At 44.2% G+C, this 21,699-nt stretch overlaps 1 protein-coding gene across 1 annotated transcript; it reads right to left on the reverse strand.

The window, feature by feature from the left end:
* Positions 1–419: 419 nt before the first annotated feature.
* On the reverse strand, positions 420–17,938 carry LHFPL5 (LHFPL tetraspan subfamily member 5). The gene is made up of 3 exons (XM_030221718.1): positions 17,527–17,938; positions 793–1,029; positions 420–497 (listed from the first exon to the last, which is right to left on the reverse strand). Exons 1-3 carry the CDS (start codon positions 17,936–17,938, stop codon positions 481–483), a joined length of 666 nt encoding a protein of 221 aa, XP_030077578.1. The 3' UTR covers positions 420–480.
* Between the last annotated feature and the right edge of the window lie 3,761 nt (positions 17,939–21,699).

Below are 21,699 nucleotides of genomic sequence, written 5' to 3' on the forward strand. Positions count from 1 at the left end.
CTACTTAAAAAGGTGTGAGCTAAATCTAAATAGTCGTTCAAGATAAAGGTGGTCTATACATGGTATTTTAAACTACCCTGCCCTCCCTGGGAATCAATATTGTGTAAAATGTAATTCAGTGATACAACAATCCATAGCTGCTCAAATGGTTTGGAAGTCTATATTGAATGGTCATTGACATAAAAAGGCGCTGTGATCTCTGCTTCAAACTACAGTATTGACATCCTAGCATTAATGTTCAATGTCATTAGTCTGACAAAAACAAGTTTTCCCTCCACTGCCCCCCCCCCCCCCCCCCCCCCCAGGAAAGCAGGTTTCTTGCTTTATCACTTATAAGTTGACACAACACAACACACTTCTGTTACACATTGGAGTTGAAAATGTTTAAAACCAGCATGTTAATGCAACAATATCTATGGAGTGAACTAAGTTTAAAAAAAAAAATAATAATAATAATAGTTTGTGCTTCTTCTGTGGTCCTCAGCTGTTGCTGCCTTCTGGAAAATAGAAAGATAAAAATGTGTGAGTTCAACTGACTTTTATATGGTGTTTTTGTATATAAGCACCATGCAAACATTGTATATGGCTACTCCTTTCTGTTGCATAGATGCCCTGTTCAGTGGCTTGGAAAGTGAGACGGGCCTTGCTTGCAGTTTGTCGCTTGCTAGTTTGTCTTTTACGACAAGGAGGAATAAATGCTATACTAAACTTATGTGTGGTTTAAAAATAAAGTTGACGGCAAGGCTATGCTAATGGTCAACTGCAAATGGTTTCAAATTTATTTTGACAAACCTTTATTCTCAATTTTAAAGTCATCGGGAAGGAGATTATCTTGCCGGTTCCCAAGGACAAAAGCCAGAAAAGATAGGATGAGAGCATCTAGGATCCCGATAATGGCCAAAATGTAAGCCCAGCGTACAGTGCATGCTCCCAGGGTGTACTTGTCAGCTTTTTCGCCGCACATCCTTTTCACTTCAGCAGAGTCCCATCCATCAGGGTAGATCATACAGCCAATCATCAACCCAGCAGCTGCAGGCCAGGGAAAGAAAACACTAGGTTATGAAACAAATCTGATTTCAAGCCCAAACAAGTTTGTTCAAGTGAAATTGCTTGGAAATGAAGGATAGGTTAAGGATAATTCTTGCTTCCCAGCACATCTGTCCTATCACATCGAAGGTTGCTTTATAGCAGGGTCATCCAACCTCACTCCTTGAAGGCTGCAATCCAGTTGGATTTTCAGGATTTCCCTAAGGCGTATGCAAGAGACCTCATGCACGTTCATTAGAAATTCCTGAAAACCCAACCGCCTCTAGGTGAGGTTGGACATCCCAGCTTTATAGTATCACCGTTATGAGAACAGACTTGACAACTTCTCTAGCTCATAATTTAAAGCTTCTCACATGCTTTCCAACGTTGATTTCCAATGATCCTCTTTGCTAAGATGTGGTAAAATCTGGGCTTGGCATGTTCTAATGTGGGACTTTCCTATGCGCTTATGTATCTGCAAAAAATTAACACAGAAGCACTTACTGTCTCCTCTTAGCCTTAGATTAATGTCATTTTTGCATATTTATGTTTGGGCATTACTCTTCTGAATGCAAAAGATTTGTAGATTTGTAAACCGCTTTGTTCTGATTTATAGTAAATTTTAATAAACTATAAAAGATTGGTGACTTGTGATTCTTGCACCTAAAAGTTATTAAACAGAATCATGCAAAAATGCATTAAAAAAATCAATTTTAAATCTTAAAATAATACTAAAAAAACATCTGTGCATTTTAATGACATGTTTTGCATTCCAGTGGCATTTTCCCATCAATTCATATGTTCCAGTAGCATGCAAAGTTTAAAAAAAAAAAAAAAAAAAAGAGAAAACTTCAGACTTGCTCCTTTCTTAATAAAAATCACTAATATGTAAATAAAGTAACATAAGAATAGCCATACTGTATCAGACCAATGGTCCATCTAGCCCAGTAAACTGCTTCCAACAGTGGTCAAGCCAGGTCACAAGTACCTGTTAGAAACCCAATTAGTAGCAACATTCCCAGGGCAAGCAGTGGCTTTCCCCATGTCCATCTCAATAATAGCTGATGAACTTTTCCTCCTGGAACTTGTCCAAATCTTTTTTAAACTTAGCTACTTTAACTGATGTTACCACATCCTCTGGCAGCGAATTCCAGAACTTAACTATTCTTTGAATGAAAAAAATAGTTCCTCCTATTTGTTTTAAAAGTATTTCAATGTGTTTTCATTGAGTGTCCCCCTGGTCTTTGTACTTTTTGAAAGAGTGAAAAATCGATTCACTTCTACCTGTTCTACACCACTCAGGATTTTATAGACCTCAATCATATCCTTGGCTGTCTCTTTTTCCAAGCTGAAGAGCCCTAACCTCTTTAGCCTTTCCTCATATGGGAGGAGTTTCATCCCCTTTATCATTTTGTTCGCTCTTTGAACCTTTTCTAATTCTGCTTTATCTTTTTTGAGATACGGTGACCAGAATTGAATGCAATAGTCTAGGTGAGGTTGCACCATGGAGTGATATAGAGGCATTATATATTCTTGGTCTTATTTTACATCCTTTCCTAATAATTCCTAGCATCATGTTTGGGTTTTTTTGGCTGCTGCTGCACACTGGGCAGAAGGTTTCATGGTATTATCTACAATGACACCTGGATCTTTTTCTTGAGAGCTGACTCCTAAGGTGGACCCTAGCATCGGATTATTCCTCCCAATGTGCATCTCTGCATTTATCCACATTAAATTTCATCTGTCATTTTAGATGGCTAGCTTTCATTCTATTTTTCACAGTCTGCCTGCATTTTGACAACTTTGAATAGTTTTGTGTCATCTACAAATTTAGGACCTCTATTACAAAGCCACACTGCCGATTCTCGGTGCGGCAAATGAGGAAGCCCGTTCAGTTCCTATGAGCTTCCTCTTATTTGCCATGCAGAAATCACTAGCACAGCTTTGTAAAAGAATCCTTAAATCATCTCACTTGTTCTGTTTTCTAGATCATTTTTAAATATGTTAAATAGCACCAGTCCCAGTACAGATCCCTGTGGCACTCCACTATTCACCCTCCATTAAGAAAAATGGCCATTTAACCCTACCCTCTGTTTTCTATCCAGTAACCAATTCCTAATCCACAGAATGGCATCGCCTCCTATCTCATGACTTTTTAAATTTTCTCAGGAGTCTCTCAGGAGGAACTTTGTCAAAAACTTTCTGAAAATCTAGCTACACTACATCAACCAGCTCACCTTTATCCACATGTTTATGGTAAACCAAATAAGTATTTTTTTTAAATATGCATTTCTAAAACAGATGCCATTTGCACAAACTTACAATCAGGCATTCTTGGATAAATATCGGAATTGCTTTATATGAATGTACCACAAATGGAAGAGCAAGGTCGCTAATAAAAGGGCCGTCTACTAAGCTGTGGCCACAGTGCACCTTTGCGTGGGATCTTCCAGCACGCTAAGATCATTTTTACCATAGCTGTAAAATGGCTGGTTTTGCAAAAAACTTTTTTTGTATTAATGGCCATGTGCTAATGTTGCCATTAGTTTGTGACCCTGTTAAAAAAAAAGAAAAAAATTACCGTGTGAGCACGTACTGCCATCCATTTTTGTAGGTGGTAACTTAAGGACTCTCACAGTAATCCTGTTAACATGTGGTAATGTAATTGCATTAACTGATTAGTGCTTGAACATATTTGACATGCCCCCCCCCCCCCCAATTTTTTTAGTTCATGAATTAACATGTGCTAACTTGCCACTTACCACAGGACACCTACTACTACTTATCACTTCTATAGTGCTACAAGGCAAACGCAGCGCTGTACACCATAGACATAAAGACAGTCCCTGCTCAAAGAGCTCACAATCTAAATAAGACAGGTAACAGACAGAACAACTAAGGGGTAAGGGGAATTAAAGAGGAGGGGATAAAAGGTACAGGCAAGTGAGCAGTGGTTAGTACTCAAAAGCAGCGTCAAAGAGGTGGGCTTTTAGCTTAGACTTGAAAACGGCCAAAGATGGGGCTAGACGTATATGCTCGGGAAGTGTATTCCAGGCGTGTGGTGCAGTGAGATAGAAGGAACGGAGTCTGGAATTAGCAGTAGAGGAGAAGGGGACAGACGAGAGATTTCTCAACAGAATGGAGTGCCCAAGGGGGGTATACGGAGAGACAAGAGTGAAGAGGTACTGGGGAGCAGCAGAGTGAATACACCTGAGAGCATTCCATATTATGCCATTTTAAACTGCATTAAGCGTGTGTTAGTGCCTAACTCAGCTTACTAAAAATTACTCCCATGCATGTTAAATCTTTCAATATATTGATGATGAGTGTAATATCTTCGGCATAAAGGAGGAAATATGTATGGCACCTAAAACAAATCGGTGCTAAGCGTATTCTATAATTGATACCAAGATTTAGGCACTGATTTATAGAATATGCTTGATATTTCAGCGCCAATATCTGCGCACATCAATTTACACCAACGAAAATCTGGTGTAAATCTCAGTGCATAGATTTAGGTGCACTGGGCCATATTCTATAGGTGCTAAATTTTGGAACGCCCATGTTATGCCCATTTCCCCACCTATAAATGTGCCCCTTTTTGCCTCTGCACGTTAGAAGTTCAGCGCACATTGTTAGAGAATATGCTTAGTGAGTTGTGCGCCTAAATTCTAATCAATGCCAATTAGTGCTCACTATTGCTTGTTAAGTGCTGTTATCAGCATTCATTAGCTTGTTAAGCCAATTAAGTTACGTGTGGTGGTATAGAATTCACGCTGATTTCGGCGCATTATATAGAATTCAGGGGAAAGGGTCTCAGAAACTTATCCACAAAATTAGAAAATGATTGTATGTTTATTTTAACATGCAGAGGGGCGGAACAGGGCCAGGACTGGTTTGTAAGAACTTTGAGTGCTGTACTTAAAGAATAAATGATACATTTCTTGAACGATCTGCTTTGATAGATTTGTTTTTTACTTTTGCGGATCGGCTGCCTTGTTTTCTTGTTGGGTCTGTTGCTGTGGTAACATCCTTCCATTGCTGCAGGAGCAAAATATGATAAAATGACTCTCATAACCCCAGGAACCCAGAACATGGCGGCTACTTCATTTCATAGGTTTGAGGTTTTGTTCTAGTTTCCTCTTTTTTTTTAATTTTTTTATTAAATGTTGACTTATTAGTATGTGACGATGTTTTCTTGCAGATTGCTGAGATCTTTGCCATCCCTTTAGTATTTCTGTATCTTCTGCAGTTGTTTTGGTTTGCTAGAACCAGTTCTGAGCAATAGAATAACTGGTAAGAGAGGGTCTGAATGAGCTGCTTGTAAAGGTTAATATTGGTAAGTATAAACACTTTGATGAGATCCTTCTTAATAGGTGTTAATCCAGGATTAGCCCCAAATTAGCTACAGGGTTTCTTGTTGTCTTGTGAAAACAGGCCTCTCTAGCCTGGAAGTTCATGTCAATCAGCTTGTGCATACTACAGCCAGGTGCGAACTAAAGGGTAACACTCTTCATAGTAACATAGTAGATGACGGCAGAAAAAGACCTGCACGGTCCACCCAGTCTACCCAACAAGATAAACTCACGTGTCATTTTTTATGTATACCTTACCTTGATTTGTACCTGTCTCTTTCAGGACACAGACCGTATAAGTCTGCCCAGCACTAGCCCCGCCTCCCACCACTGGCTCTGGCACAGACCGTATAAGTCTGCCCAGCACTAGCCCTGCCTCCCAACCACCAGCCCTGCCTCCCACCACCGGCTAAGCTTCTGGGGATCCCTTCCTTCTGAGGAGGATTCCTTTATGTTTATCCCACGCATGTTTGAATTCCGTTACTGTTTTCCTCTCCACCACCTCCCGCGGGCGGGCATTCCAAGCATCCACCACTCTCTCCGTGAAAAAATACTTCCTGACATTTTTCTTGAGTCTGTCCCCCTTCAATCTCATTTCGTGTCCTCTCGTTCTACCGCCTTCCCCTCTCCGGAAAAGGTTTGTTTGCAGAATAATACCTTTCAAATATTTGAACGTCTGTATCATATCATCCCTGTTTCTCCTTTCCTCCAGTATCCAGGGTATACATGTTCAGGTCCGCAAGTCTCTCCTCATACGTCTTGTAACGCAAATCCCATACCATTCTCGTAGCTTTTCTTTGCACCCCTTCCATTTTTGTCACATCCTTCACAAGATACGGCCTCCAAAACTGAACACAATGCTCCAGGTGGGGCCTCACCAATGTCTTATACAGGGGTATTAAAACCTCTTTTCTTCTGCTGGTCACACCTCTCTCTATACAGCCTAGCAATCTTCTAGCTACGGCCACTGCCTTGTCACACTGTTTCGTCACCTTCAGGTCCTCAGATACTATCACCCCAAGATCCCTCTCCCCGTCCGTACCTATCAGACTCTCACCGCCTAACACATACGTGTCCTGTGGATTTCTACTCCCTAAGTGCATCACTTTGCATTTCTTCACATTGAATTTTAATTGCCAAACGTTAGACCATTCTTCTAGCTTCCGCAGATCTTTTTTTCATGCTTTCCACTCCCTTCGGGGTGTCCACTCTGTTGCAAATCTTAGTGTCATCCGAATAAGAACATAATAGCCATATTGGGTGAGACCGATGGTCAATCTTGCCCAGTATCCTGATTCCAGCAGTGGCCAATCCAGGCCACAAGTATCTGTCAGAATCCTAGAGAGTAGCAAAATTCCGTGCTACTGATCCCAGGAAAAAGTAGCTCCTTTCCCCATGTTTATCTTATAGCAGATTCTCCAAAGACAAGCAGGCTGATATTCTCACAAGTGGGTGACGCCACGTCGGCCCCGGAGGATTTTAAAGCAAAATCTAAAAATCTCTTCTACGGCGTTCTGTCGCGCGAGCGAACGCACTGCGCATGTGCGCACACCTCTTCCCGCTCGCCGTGCGGACACGCCCCTCAGTTTTTCTTTTTCCGCGTCTGAGGAGACACGGAGTTTGTTAGTGCTTCGTGTTTTCTTCAGGTCCTCGGAGTAAAATCTCTTTTTTATTTTTTTATTTTACCCTTTTTGGGTGTTCTTTATTTTTTCATTTGATCCTTTCATGGCAGGCTCATTGTGGCTTATATATACAGGTACTTTTTTGTACCCGGGGCAAGGAAAAGTTAAGTAGTTGCCAGAGTCACAAGGGGCTGTGCCTGAAAGGAAAACAAAGCATTTAAGCTTCTCTTTTCTTATAAAAATGCTGGCATATTGTTATCTGTGGGCTCTCTCTCGCCAGCAAACTAAACAAGCCCACATTTTTAGGATCCATTTATTAAAACTTTACAAATGGCTCTCCAGAGCTGTGAGAACCTGCTCCAGCACACCACTGTCTTTAAGCCCCACAAGTGTGAAGGTGTATGTCACAGGAAAAACCAGGAACCTAAGCAGGTGCATCCCTGGTCAGCCACTGCATGGGCAACCTGTTGACACAATATCAGTGGTGTAACCTTTGAAGTGAGTCTCCACCCGCCTCGGCGCCTCCTGCTCTGCAGGTCATTCGGGCGCATCGGAGGATGTGTCTTGGGCCGGATCATCTCCCTGTGAAGCGCAAGTAGTGTCTCAAAGAAACGAGACGTATTCTACTCTGCCAGGGATGCCCAAAGGAGATCATTCTGGAGTCCGACAGAGACCGATGCACGCTGGGTATAGTTATGCATCGAATAGGTCTCCACCTGCCTCGGCGCCTCCTGCTTGGCAGGTCATTCGGGCGCATCGGCGGATGTGTCTTGGGCCGGATCATCTCCCTGTGAAGCGCAAGTAGTGTCTCAAAGAACCGAGACGTATTCTACTCTGCCAGGGATGCCCAAAGGAGATGCCCAGAGCTTTGCTCCCTCGGTTATGGAGGTATCCGGGCTTCAGACATCAGTCGGTGCCGAGAGCGTTGCTCCCTCTGTTATGGAGGTATCCTGGCATTGGACGTCGATGCACCGGTACATCGGTACCAGGTGTCATCGGTGCCGTGGATACCATCGGTGCCAGGTGTCATGGGTACCGTCGGTACCGAGGAGTATCGATACCAGGAACATTGGTACCATGGTCAGTGTCATGGGTCCCGTCGGTACCAGGTATCATCGGTACCATGGGTCCCGTCGGCACCGGGTATCATCGGTACCATGGGTGCCGTCGATGCCGAGTGTCATCGGTGCCATGGGTGCTGTCGGTACCGGGTATCATCGGTGCCATGAGTGCCGTCGGTACCGAGTATCATCGGTGCCATGGGTACTGTCGGTACCGAATATCATCGGTGCGTCGGTACCGAGGAGTATCGATACCAACTACATTGGTACCATGGTCGGTGTCATGGGTCCCGTCGGTACCGGGTATCATCGGTACCATGGGTCCCGTCGGCACCGGGTATCATCGGTACCATGGGTGCCGTCGATGCCGAGTGTCATCGGTGCCATGGGTGCTGTCGGTACCGGGAGTCATGGGCACCATCGGCACCAGGTATCATGGGCACCATCGACTATCAGTACCAGGTATCATCGCCCATCGGTACCGAGTATCATGACTGCCATCGGTACCATAGTATCAGGTATCGTCGGTACCGTGGATACATGGGTATCAGGTATCATGGATGCCGTCGGCACATGAGTACCATCGATACCAGATATCATGACCAGGTGCCATGGGTGCCGTTGGTACCAGGTGTCATGAGCACCGTCGGTGCCATGTGTACCATCGGTACCGTCGGTGCTGTTGGTGCCGGATATCATGGGTACCATTGGTACCACATGTCATGGCTACCATCGGTACCAGGTATCATGGGTACCATCGATACCAGATACCATGACTATCATCGGTACCAAGTACCATGGGTACCATTGGTACCGGGGTCCATCGGTACCATGTGTATCATCGGTACCGTCGGTGCCATGGTCTAGCAGTCTGGTTTCGATTCCCTTGCATTTCCAGACTTTGTCCTTGGCTTCGGGACCATGGGTACCATTGGATGCCATGGGTGCTACCGCCTCCTGCGGCATCTGGCTTTTCACCTGGTCTCCTTCACCGATGCTGCCTCTGGTATGGGTGTTCGCACCCTACTGGAGCAACTTCTCGACCCATAGTAGCCTCCATATCGGACGCGTTTGGATCTGAGCTGCTCTGTTTGAGTAGTTAGTTCAGTTCAATGATGGTCATCTGACATTACAGTGGAGATTGTGAATCCCAATGCCCAGATGCTAGAGGTCCTGGACTACTATCTTCACCTGAGTCTTCTGCACTCAGAACAGATAGGAGTTCTAAGAACTTATTTCGGCGCCCCCGGGGCCAGAGCATACATCCTTAGCCTCTTTTGGAGAATGGCGTACCAGGCTGGCATGATCGCATCCCAAATCAAGTCTTGTCAGATCTTTACGAGCATACCCACCGGAGTAGGCTAAACCTTTTCACCAAGTAGTCAGGTAGCACACGGTGTGTCGCAGGTTCCTGTCCAAGGGCATTTTCGACACTTGTAACACCTAGATTTCTGCTCTAGGTACAGTGATGCGCAGACTCTCATGACTGTGTGCCTCTCTCCTGGAGGAGGAGACTCAGCAGAAAACTGTAGATATGCTCTGCATACACTTCCTCATCTTGGAAGTTCTTTAGAGAGAGGAGTAGTTTTCCTTGTGCCTTAAGGGGTCGTACCTATACTCCTACTTCTCGACAGCCGGTTCGGGCTATGCCTCAGCACGCTCGTTCTAGTCAGCGGCGTGCACCTAATCAGGCCCCTGCACCTATTCCCCAGGAAACAGAGGGGTTTTTGACTGGCTCCAATTCAGTATAGCCACTAAAAAAAAAAAAATGTCCGTACCGGCCATTCTGCCTGTCGGGGGGGAAGTTTACATTTCTCCACCAAAGGTGACTTCTTTTATCCTCCAACCGGTGGGGTTTTTCAACTAGTCCGGTTAGGATACATTCTCAATCTGGAATCAAACCCTCCACATTGTTCATTGGAAGCTTAATCCTTTAGCTTCCATCAAAAGTGAGTACTTGCAGAGGAACTCTCTGCTTTTCTCAGCGCCAATGCAGTCGAGCCCGTTCCACCAGGGCAAGAAGGGTTGAGATTCTATTCCAGGTCTTTCTTTGTGGGTTGCGTCCCATCATAGACATAAGGGGCCTAAACAGATTTGGTTCAGGATGCTTTCCCTGGGCATCCTTCTTCCCATACTTCAGGAAAACGATTGGTTATGCTCTCTGGATTTACAGGATACTTATACTCTCTTTGCATCCAGAGTATGTTTTTTTCCTAGTGCCTGGCTGTTGTTGCAGCGTATCTTCATGGACTGGGAGTGCATGTGTTCCCTTAACACGATGATTGCCCGTCTCAACAGATTACAGCACAGTACATATTGAGACTTCTAGACACATGGCTTCCGCAGTTCATGTAACTCCCATGGCACTTTTGCACATGACATCCGCTCAGTGCATCCTAGCTTCCCAGTGGTATCAAGTTTAGGGTATCTAGAGGATGTAACCCGACTGTTCGCCAGTCTTCGGTATTCCCCTCAGAGGTAGTTAATTCTCTCTATTTTGATTCTGAGGCATCTTACTCAGTCAAAAGCTGCTGACGAAGGTTGCATCCCTCCTGGCTATCCAACCAAATTATTTTAATTCAACAAACAATCGAGTTGTGATGTACTCGATAACAAAGGAGTACTGGATCTTGCCCGCTGAGTTAGGATGCCATGCAGATGTAGCGGTGAGCCCGCAATGCGGCATGTTTTCTCCAAGCCACTTATCTAATTGGCGTAAACAGCAGTCTGGCCGACAGGCTGAGCAGGATAATGCTACAATTGAGCATGCCTATAGTTCGAAAGACCCCTCAGTGGATCTTTTGCTACTTAGTCCAATCGCAAAGTCCCTCAGTTCTGTTCCAGGCTGCAGGTTCACGGCAGCTACCATCGGATGCCTTTCTCCTTCTTTGGGAGACAGGTTTTCCGTATGCGTATCCTCCCATACATCTGGTGGAAAAGACTTTGCTGTTTCTCAAGCAAGATTGTGGAGCCATGATTCTGATTGCTCTTTTCTAGCTGCGTCAGATAGGATTCCCTCTTCTTCTGGAGTTGGAATGTTTTCCAGCTCTCATTACGCAGAACGAGGGGGCACTTCTACATCCCAACCTCCAATCTCTGGCTCACACGGTCTGGATGTTGAGAGTGGGGTTTCGTTGAGTTTTCCAGAGTGTCTCCCGACTCTTGCTTGCTTTCAGAAAAGATTTCACAAAGAGGTGTTATTCTTTTTCATGGAAGAGGTTTGCCGTCTAGTGTGACAGCAAGGCCCTAGATCCTGCATCTTGTCTTATACAGACCTTGCTTGAGTTCTTTCTACACCTATCTGAGTCTGGTCTCAAGACCAACTCTGTCAGTATTCATCTTCGTGCAATAAGAGCTTATCATCAACGTGTGAAAGGTCAGCCTTTAGCTGTCCACTTCACGAGAGGTTTATTTCTCCCCCAATATTGAGAAAATTCCTTGTATGTGTCTAAGGGAGATTATTTCTGTTGGGCTTAGCACCCACAATAATTTTGACAGTTGGCTCTTATGCTTCGGTCAGAGTTCCTATCACTCCTTATCCAGTATCTTGGGGTCCCAATGTCGTTTTCATCCAGCTGCTGCAAGCTCAATTCGGGCCACTGGATTCCTGCCATCTGAAGTATTGGACCTGGAAGGTCGTTTTCCTTAGTGGCTGTTCCTTCAACTCGTAAGGTCGGTGAGCTTCGGTCTCTAGTAGCTCAAGCGCCTTACCTTACTTCTCATCTTAACAGAGTATTTCTCCACATGCAGACAAAGTTCTTACTGGCGCTGGTATCGGAGTACCATCTGCTCCAGTCAGTTGTCTTGCCAACATTCTTTCTCCCTCATCTTACAAGCCCTGGCGAAAGCAAGCTCCGCACTTTTTGCGTGGAGCAGACGAGCTCCCTCGGACGGTCCGCCCAGTTGTTTATTTCTTTTAATGCCAGTTGCTGTCGGAAACCGCATAATTTCTTCTTGGCTAGCAGAGTGCGTCTCCTTCATTTTTGTCCAAGCTGGACTGACTCTAGAAGGCCATGTCACGGCTCACAAAATTAGAGCCATGGCTGAGTCGGTGGCTCATCTAAGATCAGTCACTATTGAAGAGATCTGCAAAGCTGCGGCGTGGTCATCAGTCCACACATTCACATCTTACTACTGCCTTCAGCAATAGCCGACTCGTCAGTCGGTTTGGGCAGTCGGGGCTGCAGAACTTCTTTGGGGTTTAGAATCCAACTCCAACCCTCCTAAGCCCATTTTTGTTCTGTTCCAGGCTACACTCATTTAGATGTTTCTTCTTTTCAGGTCAATTTTATTCTGGCCTCACCATTGCGAGACTCAATTGACCACTGTTTGTTGTGTTGTGTAAGCCTGGAAGCTAGGGATACCCCACTTGTGAGAATATCAGCCTGCTTGTCTTTGGAGAAAGAGTAGTTACTTACCTGTAACAGGTGTTCTCCGAAGACAGCAGGCTGCATATTCTCACAAACCCTCCCACCTTCCCCTTTTGGAGTTGTCTCCTCCATCTTTTGGATTTAACTGAGGGGCGTGTCCGCACGGCGAGCGGGAAGAGGTGTGCGCACATGCGCAGTGCGTTCGCTCGCGCGACGGAACGCCGTAGAAGAGATTTTTAGATTTTGCTTTAAAATCCTCCGGGGCCGACGTGGCGTCACCCACTTGTGAGAATATGCAGCCTGCTGTCTTCGGAGAACACCTGTTACAGGTAAGTAACTACTCTTTATGGACTTTTGCTCCAGGAACTTGTCGAAACCTTTAAAACTCCGATTTGCTAACTGCTGTTACCATGTTCCCCAGCAACTAGCTCCTTTGCGTAGGTATTCACTGAGTGAAAATATGCTTTCTTCTATTTGTTTTAAAAGTATTACCATAATCTCTTCAACTTGGAGAAGAGACAGCTGAGGGGGATATGATTGAGGTCTACAAAATACTGATTAGAGTAGAATGGGTAAACAGATTGATTGTTTATGCTTTCAAAAAGTACTAGGGGACACTCAGTGAAGTTACATGGGGCTTTTTTTTTTGTTACATTTGTACCCCGCGCTTTCCCACTCATGGGAGGCTCAATGCGGCTTACATGGGGCAATGGAGGGTTAAGTGACTTGCCCAGAGTCACAAGGAGCTGCCTGTGCCTGAAGTGGGAATGAAACTCAGTTCCCCAGGACCAAAGTCCACCACCCTAACCACTAGGCCACTCCTCCACTCCGTAATACTTTTAAAACAAATAGAAGAAAGTATATTTTCACTCAGTGAATACACCAAGGAGCTGCAGTGGGAATCGAACCCAGTTCCCCGGGATCAAAGTCCGCTACACTAACCACTAAGTTGTTTCTGGAGCCTTTTAGTCACCTTTTCCCATGATGGTCACATACAGGGAGTGTTTTGCCTCAGACACAGAAAAGCTTTAGTACCTGGAATCCTTTATATGTTCTGAAACTAAGTGGGGTCCTTTTCAAAAGTGGCTCTCGAGAATGAATTGGTTTGGTCAGTGGCAGAAAAGTTCTCCCTTTCAGTAGCTGCACATTATGGTGTTGACTGTTGGTGTAGGATCTGATGTCAGAAGTGTATGAAACAAGAAACAGTGCTTTCCCTTCCCTACTCAGCTTCTCATTTAAAGGCAGTAGCCACTTTGAATATTGTCTGTCCCTGTTTCCCAGCAACAGTTGGCTCAGTGTGAAGGAGATGAAATAACAAGACTGTTTTTTTTCCAAGGCAGAAGACACAGCATGCAGCAGTGGACTGTTAGTGGACTGTAACATTTCAATGTGTTTCGTGGGGGGGAAGCCTTTTGAGTTTTCTGAGTGTTTGACATGTACCATTAATGTGGGAGTAAGTGCAACTGTGTAGTCTGGTAGCAGTTTGCCAACTTATCTTCTCAAGACCAAGGGTTTGATTTATCAAGCACTATTCCATAGTTATAGCGATGGAGAGAAACTTTAATAAATTAAGCCCTTAACCAGAATCATGTGCTACTGTGTATTGGGATAAGAGCATGCCCAGCCATTGATGCAGAAACTTAGCTATTGATCCTGTGAAAAAACTACACCTTGGACTTGTTGAAAATCTGATGGTGATTCTTAACCTGAAGAATGTAGTAGTGACAGCTGTAACCTAAAGAAAAAAAAAAACACATTTTTACCCAAGACATTAGATGGGTGAACTAGCCTTGCAGCAGTAGTGGATACAAAACAGATATAAACCACAAATGTAAGTCCATTTTTGTGCAGATAGAAAAAGTGCTAGGTTTAATCCTTACTGCAGCTTGTTATACTTGGGGACTTTAAGGCTAAGGATAGTGAGGAAACAAGTCTTGAGTGAAAGATGTGTAACTATAAATTACAAGTCTTTTCATCAATAAACAAGCTTTTTAAGATTCTTGTCTCCAGGATTTGAATTTCCGTGGTCAAACATCCCACTCTCACTTACACTTGTGTTTTCCCCTGGGGAGTTCGAGTTCTCCGCTTGGCTGCGGATTCTTCTTAACTATAAATTACAACAAGAAGCAGCATTTATGTTCCCTTTTTTGTATCAGTTTTTCAGCATAATTTTGTTATGATTTGAATTTTATTCTGTCACTTTTAATTTGTTATATTTTAAATCTTAAGTTGTATTTTGATTGTATTCATACGTCTGATGGAGGCATAGTTTGCTGAAAACCAGCTGTGCTGGGGGTCCCGTTAGCAAAGATCCTTGGTGATATCTCCCAGTTGTCTGCCTTACTTCTCCGTCACTTCTGCTCCTTTGTGTGCATGGATGGAGGTTTCTTCTGCTCTAACTATAAATTATGCCTGCAAACCACGATGTGGTTATTTGCATGGTCCTGGGGCAATTCCCTTTCCTCATTCCTTCCCCTAGAGGCATACAGGAAAGGCTGCCATGAGAGGAGACAGATGGCCATACAGTAACATAGTAAATAACAGCTGATAAAGACCTGCACAGTCCATCCAATCTGAAATGAAGCAGAAGAGGCACATCTACCACTCTGTGTAGGTTATGACTTATCAAAATACTGCTACCCATTTAATTTGCAAATGCCAGGAAGTATGATCACATTACTCCCAATCTGAAAGAAGCACACTGGTTACCAATAACCATCCTATCCTATAACCTTTTAAGCTCTTGCTACTTGTCTTTAAGACACTTAACATCTGGTGAACCACTTTCTCTCTTCTTGTCTTTTGACTCCTTATAGCTCAGCTCGTGCTCTTAGATCCTCGTCCCAAAATTTGCTTACTATCCCTTCCTACCGTCTAATTACTCAAGAACGTATGAGACATTCTATCTTTTCAGTACAAGGTCGCATCTTTGGAACACCCTGCCTCATTGTCTACATTCCCAAACCTCTCAATACCTTTTTGTAGATGCCTATAACTAAGGTGGCAGTTCAGTGGGTCCTGATTGCCTGTGAAGGTTTTCCCTTCCTTGTGTTTTGTTTCCCCCTCTCCCCCCCCCCCCCACACACACACACACTTTCCTGTTGCAGATGTGGTTCCTCCCTTCTTCCCCAAGCTTTTCTTTGTTTTTTCCCTTTTAGCTACTTATAGATTGTAAGCTACCCTGTTGGTCCCCCTGTGGCCGGGATAGTAACTTCTAAATAAACTTGGAAACTTTATTATCAAATACTGGCATCATTCACATACAGGGCAGTCACCAATTTGCCTGTGCAGCCTTATGTGGATATATAAAGATGAATTAAATAGTCATTTTTTTTTATCCTATCAGCATAGGGGCAGAAAGCCTACACTCCTAATAGCCTGACAAAGTTGATCTTAAAATTTGAAAGTGGTGTGGGTGGTAGGGGAGGGGGGATAGTTTGGGGGGAAGGAGGCCTTATTGATAAGTAAAATTATAGAAAATGTATCTTAAAACATTGAAGTTTACAGAGGTTTAAATATGTTGATACTGGATGACGTACTGGAATGCAAAAAGGAATGTTACATTTGTATGTTTAAAAAATATTGGTAGTTTACTTTGTTTGAAATGTATGAGGCAAAATTGTATTGTTGTCCTGTTCAATAAAGACTTCATGCAAATAAAAAAAAAAAAAAAAAAAAAAATTTGAAAGTGGGTGTGATCAAAAAAGAACAAACCAAACCCACCAGTGCTAGTTTTGCATTAGTGTATTTGTCCTTCCTTGGTTTGGTAGTGGGTAGCTTAAATGAAATGGATGTCCTTTAGCAAACACAATGTGACCTGTTTTTGAAGATTGTCAATTTAAGAAACAACAAATAAAGAGTGGCGAGGGCATAGGACTTTATATTTGCAATGGTAGCGAGAGAAGGCGATTGTGCCTTTGCCATGAGAAAGACACAACATGGCATTAAAAGAAAACCCAATTACAAGTACTCGTCGTAGGGTGATTTTCTGAATACTTTTTACTCATGGCTTGGGCATCAAGGTACAAAATGTTTGTATGTCCTTTAACTTAGAAACACTTACCCATAGACTTAAGGACCTGCTTTTTGTGTGGGTAGACTTTTTCTACAGCAAAGAATATGGATAGACTTGAGAATGCAAAGTAAGTGCAGCCCACAAGCATGCACCTGGGAGTAGCTCCCCTAAATTTGACTAAATGTGCATATTTTGTAACACTGGGTGTACTTCTAGTCATAGGGTGAGGAAATATTTAGTGGCCAATTGTTTTGGGTAAATTGCTATTCACATGCATAAATGTCTTGAAAACTGTGCTTAATCTTGGTTTAAACTTCTGTATCTCTCTTCAAGTCCAGAGTGATGTCTATTTATTTATTTATTACATTTGTACCCCGCTCTTTCCCACATACAGCAGGTCCAGTGCGGCTTACATAGTAAAAGAAAGCATCTTACATGGTAAAGAATACAGTAAAAACAAGGAAATGTAGGAACAGTATTATAAATTGTGATGATCATAACTACTTACATTATGAAAGGCATTACAAAGGACATGTGAAAAGAACGTAATGAACTAGAATAGGGAAGGTAGACAAGGATATGATGGGTGAAAGGGAAGGAGAATGGGAGGGAAATGGTAAAGGATGGAGGGAAGAAGATGAGGGATTGAGTATAACATTGGGGTCAGAGTAAGCGTCGACGTCTTAGCAGGAGTGTCGTAGGTGATCTGGTGGAATTAAGCTGGTCCATTAGGGTAAACTTGCTTGAAAAAATGGGACTTTAACATTTTCCTGAAAGGTAAATAGTTTTTAATGGCTCGGATGGGTCTTGGGAGAGCATTCCAAAGTTGACTACCCAGAAAGGAGAAACTGGATGCATAGTATGTTTTGTACTTGACACCTTTACAGTTTTACAGTATTACCTACTCCCCAGTTTTTCGCTATGCTAAGGATTTGTTGCAGTGAAATCCAGGAATGAAGGAAGTACATAGCACTTTGGAGTAGTTCATTGTCTTAATATCATACTACTGGTGTTTCACCATGGGTAGAATCATCCAACTCTCCTTGATGCTCCCACCTAACTGGAGTATATGCTTACCTGCTGCAAGCTGCATCCATGCACAGATTTTGTATACAGTGGCGGAGTTGCAGAAGAAAAAGAGACTGAAGCACAACATCGAGCCCACAATGAGAAACATGGAGATACCAACAAAGAACATGGCAGTCTTGAATGCTCCCGAAGGAATGGTCTCAAAATCCAGTGCACTGCCTCGACAGATAAGCTCTGAAGTGAGGGCATTACCAATGCAGTAGCTAAAGAGGCCAAAGTAGCCAGCTTGTGGTGTGTTGATGCTGTCACCGATCCAATAAGGTTGGATGAAGACCACCACCATGATGACAGCAAAGCAAATGGTATAGACGGCCCACAATACCCCAATGGCCCGTGCATTCCTTACATAGTTTGTGTGGTAGATTTTGGCCGCCTCTTGGGCTGGTAACATCTCTGTCATGCTGCTGCAGTTTGAAAGTGTCCTCTGTGAGTAGTTCAAATCCAATTTAGTCTCGTACCAAACTGAGTTGGTTGATTGAACTGTTGGTTCTAATCTGAGCTATATTCCTATGTTAGAGCTGAGCTTGTAGCTGCCGTCACATATACTGTTTCCCTTGAGCCTTCTTGAGATACAGTTTGTACTGAAAGATGCCTAATGAGCTTACATGTTCATCTCAGTACCTTAGAAGATGAAGATGAGTTACAGGTTCTTCAAGTCTTTCTAGTACTAGTGTCAGGTTTTATTTTGCTGGTTTGCTAGTCCATGCTGTTTAGATGAAAAGTGCGACCTACCAGCCTTGCTCGACAGAACCCTCCTCTTAAGTTCTGTTCTTTAGCTGTCTCAGTGATAAAATACCGGGGTCAAGTTTAGTCATTCAAAACCTGATGAAATATTTAATGCTCCCATTGTTGTGGTTTCAATTTCCTGGCGTGATCCGTTTCTGAGCTTTTAGATTCAGGCAGGCAACTGCTGCTGACCAGATCTTGAATGCACAGAAACATGCACTGCAGATTGATCTAATCCTAATTGGGTGAATGTGAATTAAATCTCAGGATGAGTGCATTGATTACGTTGCTGGAAAAAAAAAAAAGCTGTGCTTTAAGGTGATTATGGAGGACTTGGGGTTCACTCTGCAAATAACTAATACCTTTTTATCCTACTCACGATTTAAAAAAAAAATGATCTATAAACATGTTGTATTTCCTTTCCCTAGTACTTCTCAATCTATTCCTCTGGCCACACCCAGCCAATCACGTCTTCAGGATATCTACAATGAATAGGCATGAGCTAGATTTGCATACGAAGGAAGCAGTGCATGCAAATCTCTCTCATGCCTAGTCATTGTGGATACCCCGACAACCCCACTGGCTGGCTATGCCCCAAGGATTTGTTTGAGAAGCACTGCCCTAGCCTAGAGTGCTAACTGAAAATAACTTCAGCTACAGTTGTGCTTCTTAACTTTAAAAAAAATACCTTCTGCATGTATATCTACAAAATAAGTACCTGTATGTATGTAAACCGCTTTGAATGTAGTTGCAAAATACCACAGAACATGGAATGTTGCTACTATTGGAGATTCTAGATGGAATGTTGCTACTATTGAGATTCTGTTGCTACTATTTGAGATTCTACATGGAATGTTGCTATTCCACTAGCAACATTCCATGTAGAAGCCTGCCCTAGTGGTTAGTGCAGCGGACTCTGATCCTGGGGAACTGGGTTCGATTCTCACTGTAGCTCCTTGTGACCCTGGGCAAGTCACTTAACCCTCCGTTGCCCCAGGTACAAAATAAGTACCTGAATATATGTAAACCGCTTTGAATGTAGTTGCAAAAACCTCAGAAAGGCGGTATATCAAGTCCCATTTCCCCTTCCCTATATCTAGTAATAAAACATATGAATATGTCAAACCACTGCTTGTGCTTCAGTAGATGGAGGATCTTGTATAAAGAGGAGTGTGGTTGTTCCTTATGGCAGTTGGACTGTTTTCGGAACTGTGCAAGAATTGGAAGGCTTTAATTCTTCCAGCTGGTGCTGCTTTACCTAAACCAGGGGTGTCCAACCTCTGCCCTTGGCAGGTCAGGTTTTCAGGGTTACCCCAATGAATATGCATGAGATCTATTTGTATACAACAGAGGCAGTGCATGTAAATAGATCTCATACATATTCATGATTGGGGTAATCCTGAAACTCGACTGGCTTGTGGCCCTTGAGGACTAAGGTTGGACAACCCTGACCTAAAACTTTCAGACGGTGCTTAGCATAGGAGTCAGCGCTGTGGGTGCTTAAGCACTCCCCCCCCCCCCCCCCCCCCAATATTGAGAAGATTCCTTATATGTGGCCAAGGAGGGGTTATTTCCATTGGGCTTAGCACCCCCAAGAATTCTGAAAAGTTGGCTCCTATGGTGCTTAGGATCCTACTTTCACAGTAAAGTGTTTTTTTCTTTTTTTTTTTAGATGATGATTCTACCTGGGTTATTTGTTGTGTAAGCCATAGGGCTATTTTTCTCTGAAGATGGGTATTATAATCACTAAAAGCCACAAGATCCTGGAAAGCAGAGAAGATTGAATAGATATTAGCCTACATGGTTAATTGGATAACAATTTAACATTGGGGGTAGGGGGATAATTATTGAGGTGCATTAAAAAAATCTGACTTTTACTACTACTACTACTATTTAACATTTCTAGAGCGCTACAAAGTGTACGCAGCGCTGTACAAACACAGAAGAAAGACAGTCCCTGCTCAAAGAGCTTACAATCTAATAGACAAAAAGTAAAGCATTTAAATTTAAAATATTTAAGCAGTCAAGCACAAGAGAACAGTCACAGAAGGACAGAAGATGTTGAAGGGTGGTCAGTGTGATTAGGTGTAACTCTGGTTGGAGTAGTGGGAGAAGGTGATAGAAGAATAGAAATGGGTGAGGTAAAGTAATGAGTGGGTTGATAGGGAGGTTATATAAGATTTCACTCTAGGGGTGGGTGGGTAGAGGGGTAGGGTGGGTAGGATTAAGTCTAAAGCAGGAGAAGGTATTCTCTGCAGCCTATCTGTGAGATGGAAAATGCTCTCTGAAGCTGCTGCTATCAGGGTTGCCAGGTGGAAAATTTTTTTCCAGCCCACTGGAGCCCAAAAAACAGCCCAAAAACCGCCCAAACACAAACCCCGCCCCTGACACCCCCACCCCCGCGTCATCGCCCCCGCCGTCATAAACCCCGCCCCCGCCGTCACCGGCCCCGCCTCCTACATCACCGGCCCCGCCTCCCCGTCATCGGCCCCGCCTCTTACGTCATCGGCCCCGCCTCCCCGTCATCGGCCCCGCCTCCCCGTCATCGGCCCCGCCTCCCACGTCATCGGCCCCGCCTCCCACGTCACTAACCCCGCCCAAAACGTCATTAACCCCACCCAAAAACGTCACTAACCCCGCCCCCCCGCGGCCGAAAAAACCGCCCGAAGCACAAAAACCAGCCCAAAAAACCGCAACCCGCCGCGGGCAAAAATTTCCCGCGGCGGGTCGCGGAAAACCGCCCAATTGGGCGGTAAAACCGCCCACCTGGCAACACTGGCTGCTATAAGTTGTTAGTTTTCTCTCCCTGAAAGAGATCCAAGCCACACCCACGAAGTTCAAACTGTCAGTGGGGAGGGTGAGGGGAGGAAATGGCAGTGCTTGATGAAAAAGAGAGCTCAGTTTGATAGGAGATATACTATAGGATGTCATTCTGAGGCCAGGCTAAGTCTAAAGCAGGAGAAGGTATTCTCTGCAGCCTATCTGTGAGATGGAAAATGCTCTCTGAAGCTGCTGCTATAAGTTGTTAGTTTTCTCTCCCTGAAAGAGATCCAAGCCACACCCACGAAGTTCAAACTGTCAGTGGGGAGGGTGAGGGGAGGAAATGGCAGTGCTTGATGAAAAAGAGACTTTTACTGTGCCTTAATTTCCAATGGGTGTAACTAACCTGTAGCAACTCAGTCCTGAGGGTTAGTTGCTCCCAGGGGCGTAGCCAGACTTGCGTGGGAGGGGGTCCACAGCTCGAGGGGAGGGGGGCACATTTTAGCCCCCCCACCGCCATTGTCACCCCCCGTTTCTGCCGACCCCTCCCCTCCCGCCGCGAACCCTCCGCCGCCGCCGCCTATCTTCCGTTTTGCTGGCAGGGGACCCCACTCCCCGCCAGCCGATGTCCTTTCCCGTAGAACGCAGCGGCACTGTCTGGCAGAGAAAAGTCTT

The sequence above is a fragment of the Microcaecilia unicolor genome, chromosome 12, assembly GCF_901765095.1.
Source record: "Microcaecilia unicolor chromosome 12, aMicUni1.1, whole genome shotgun sequence".
Classification (NCBI taxonomy): Eukaryota; Metazoa; Chordata; class Amphibia; order Gymnophiona; family Siphonopidae; genus Microcaecilia; species Microcaecilia unicolor.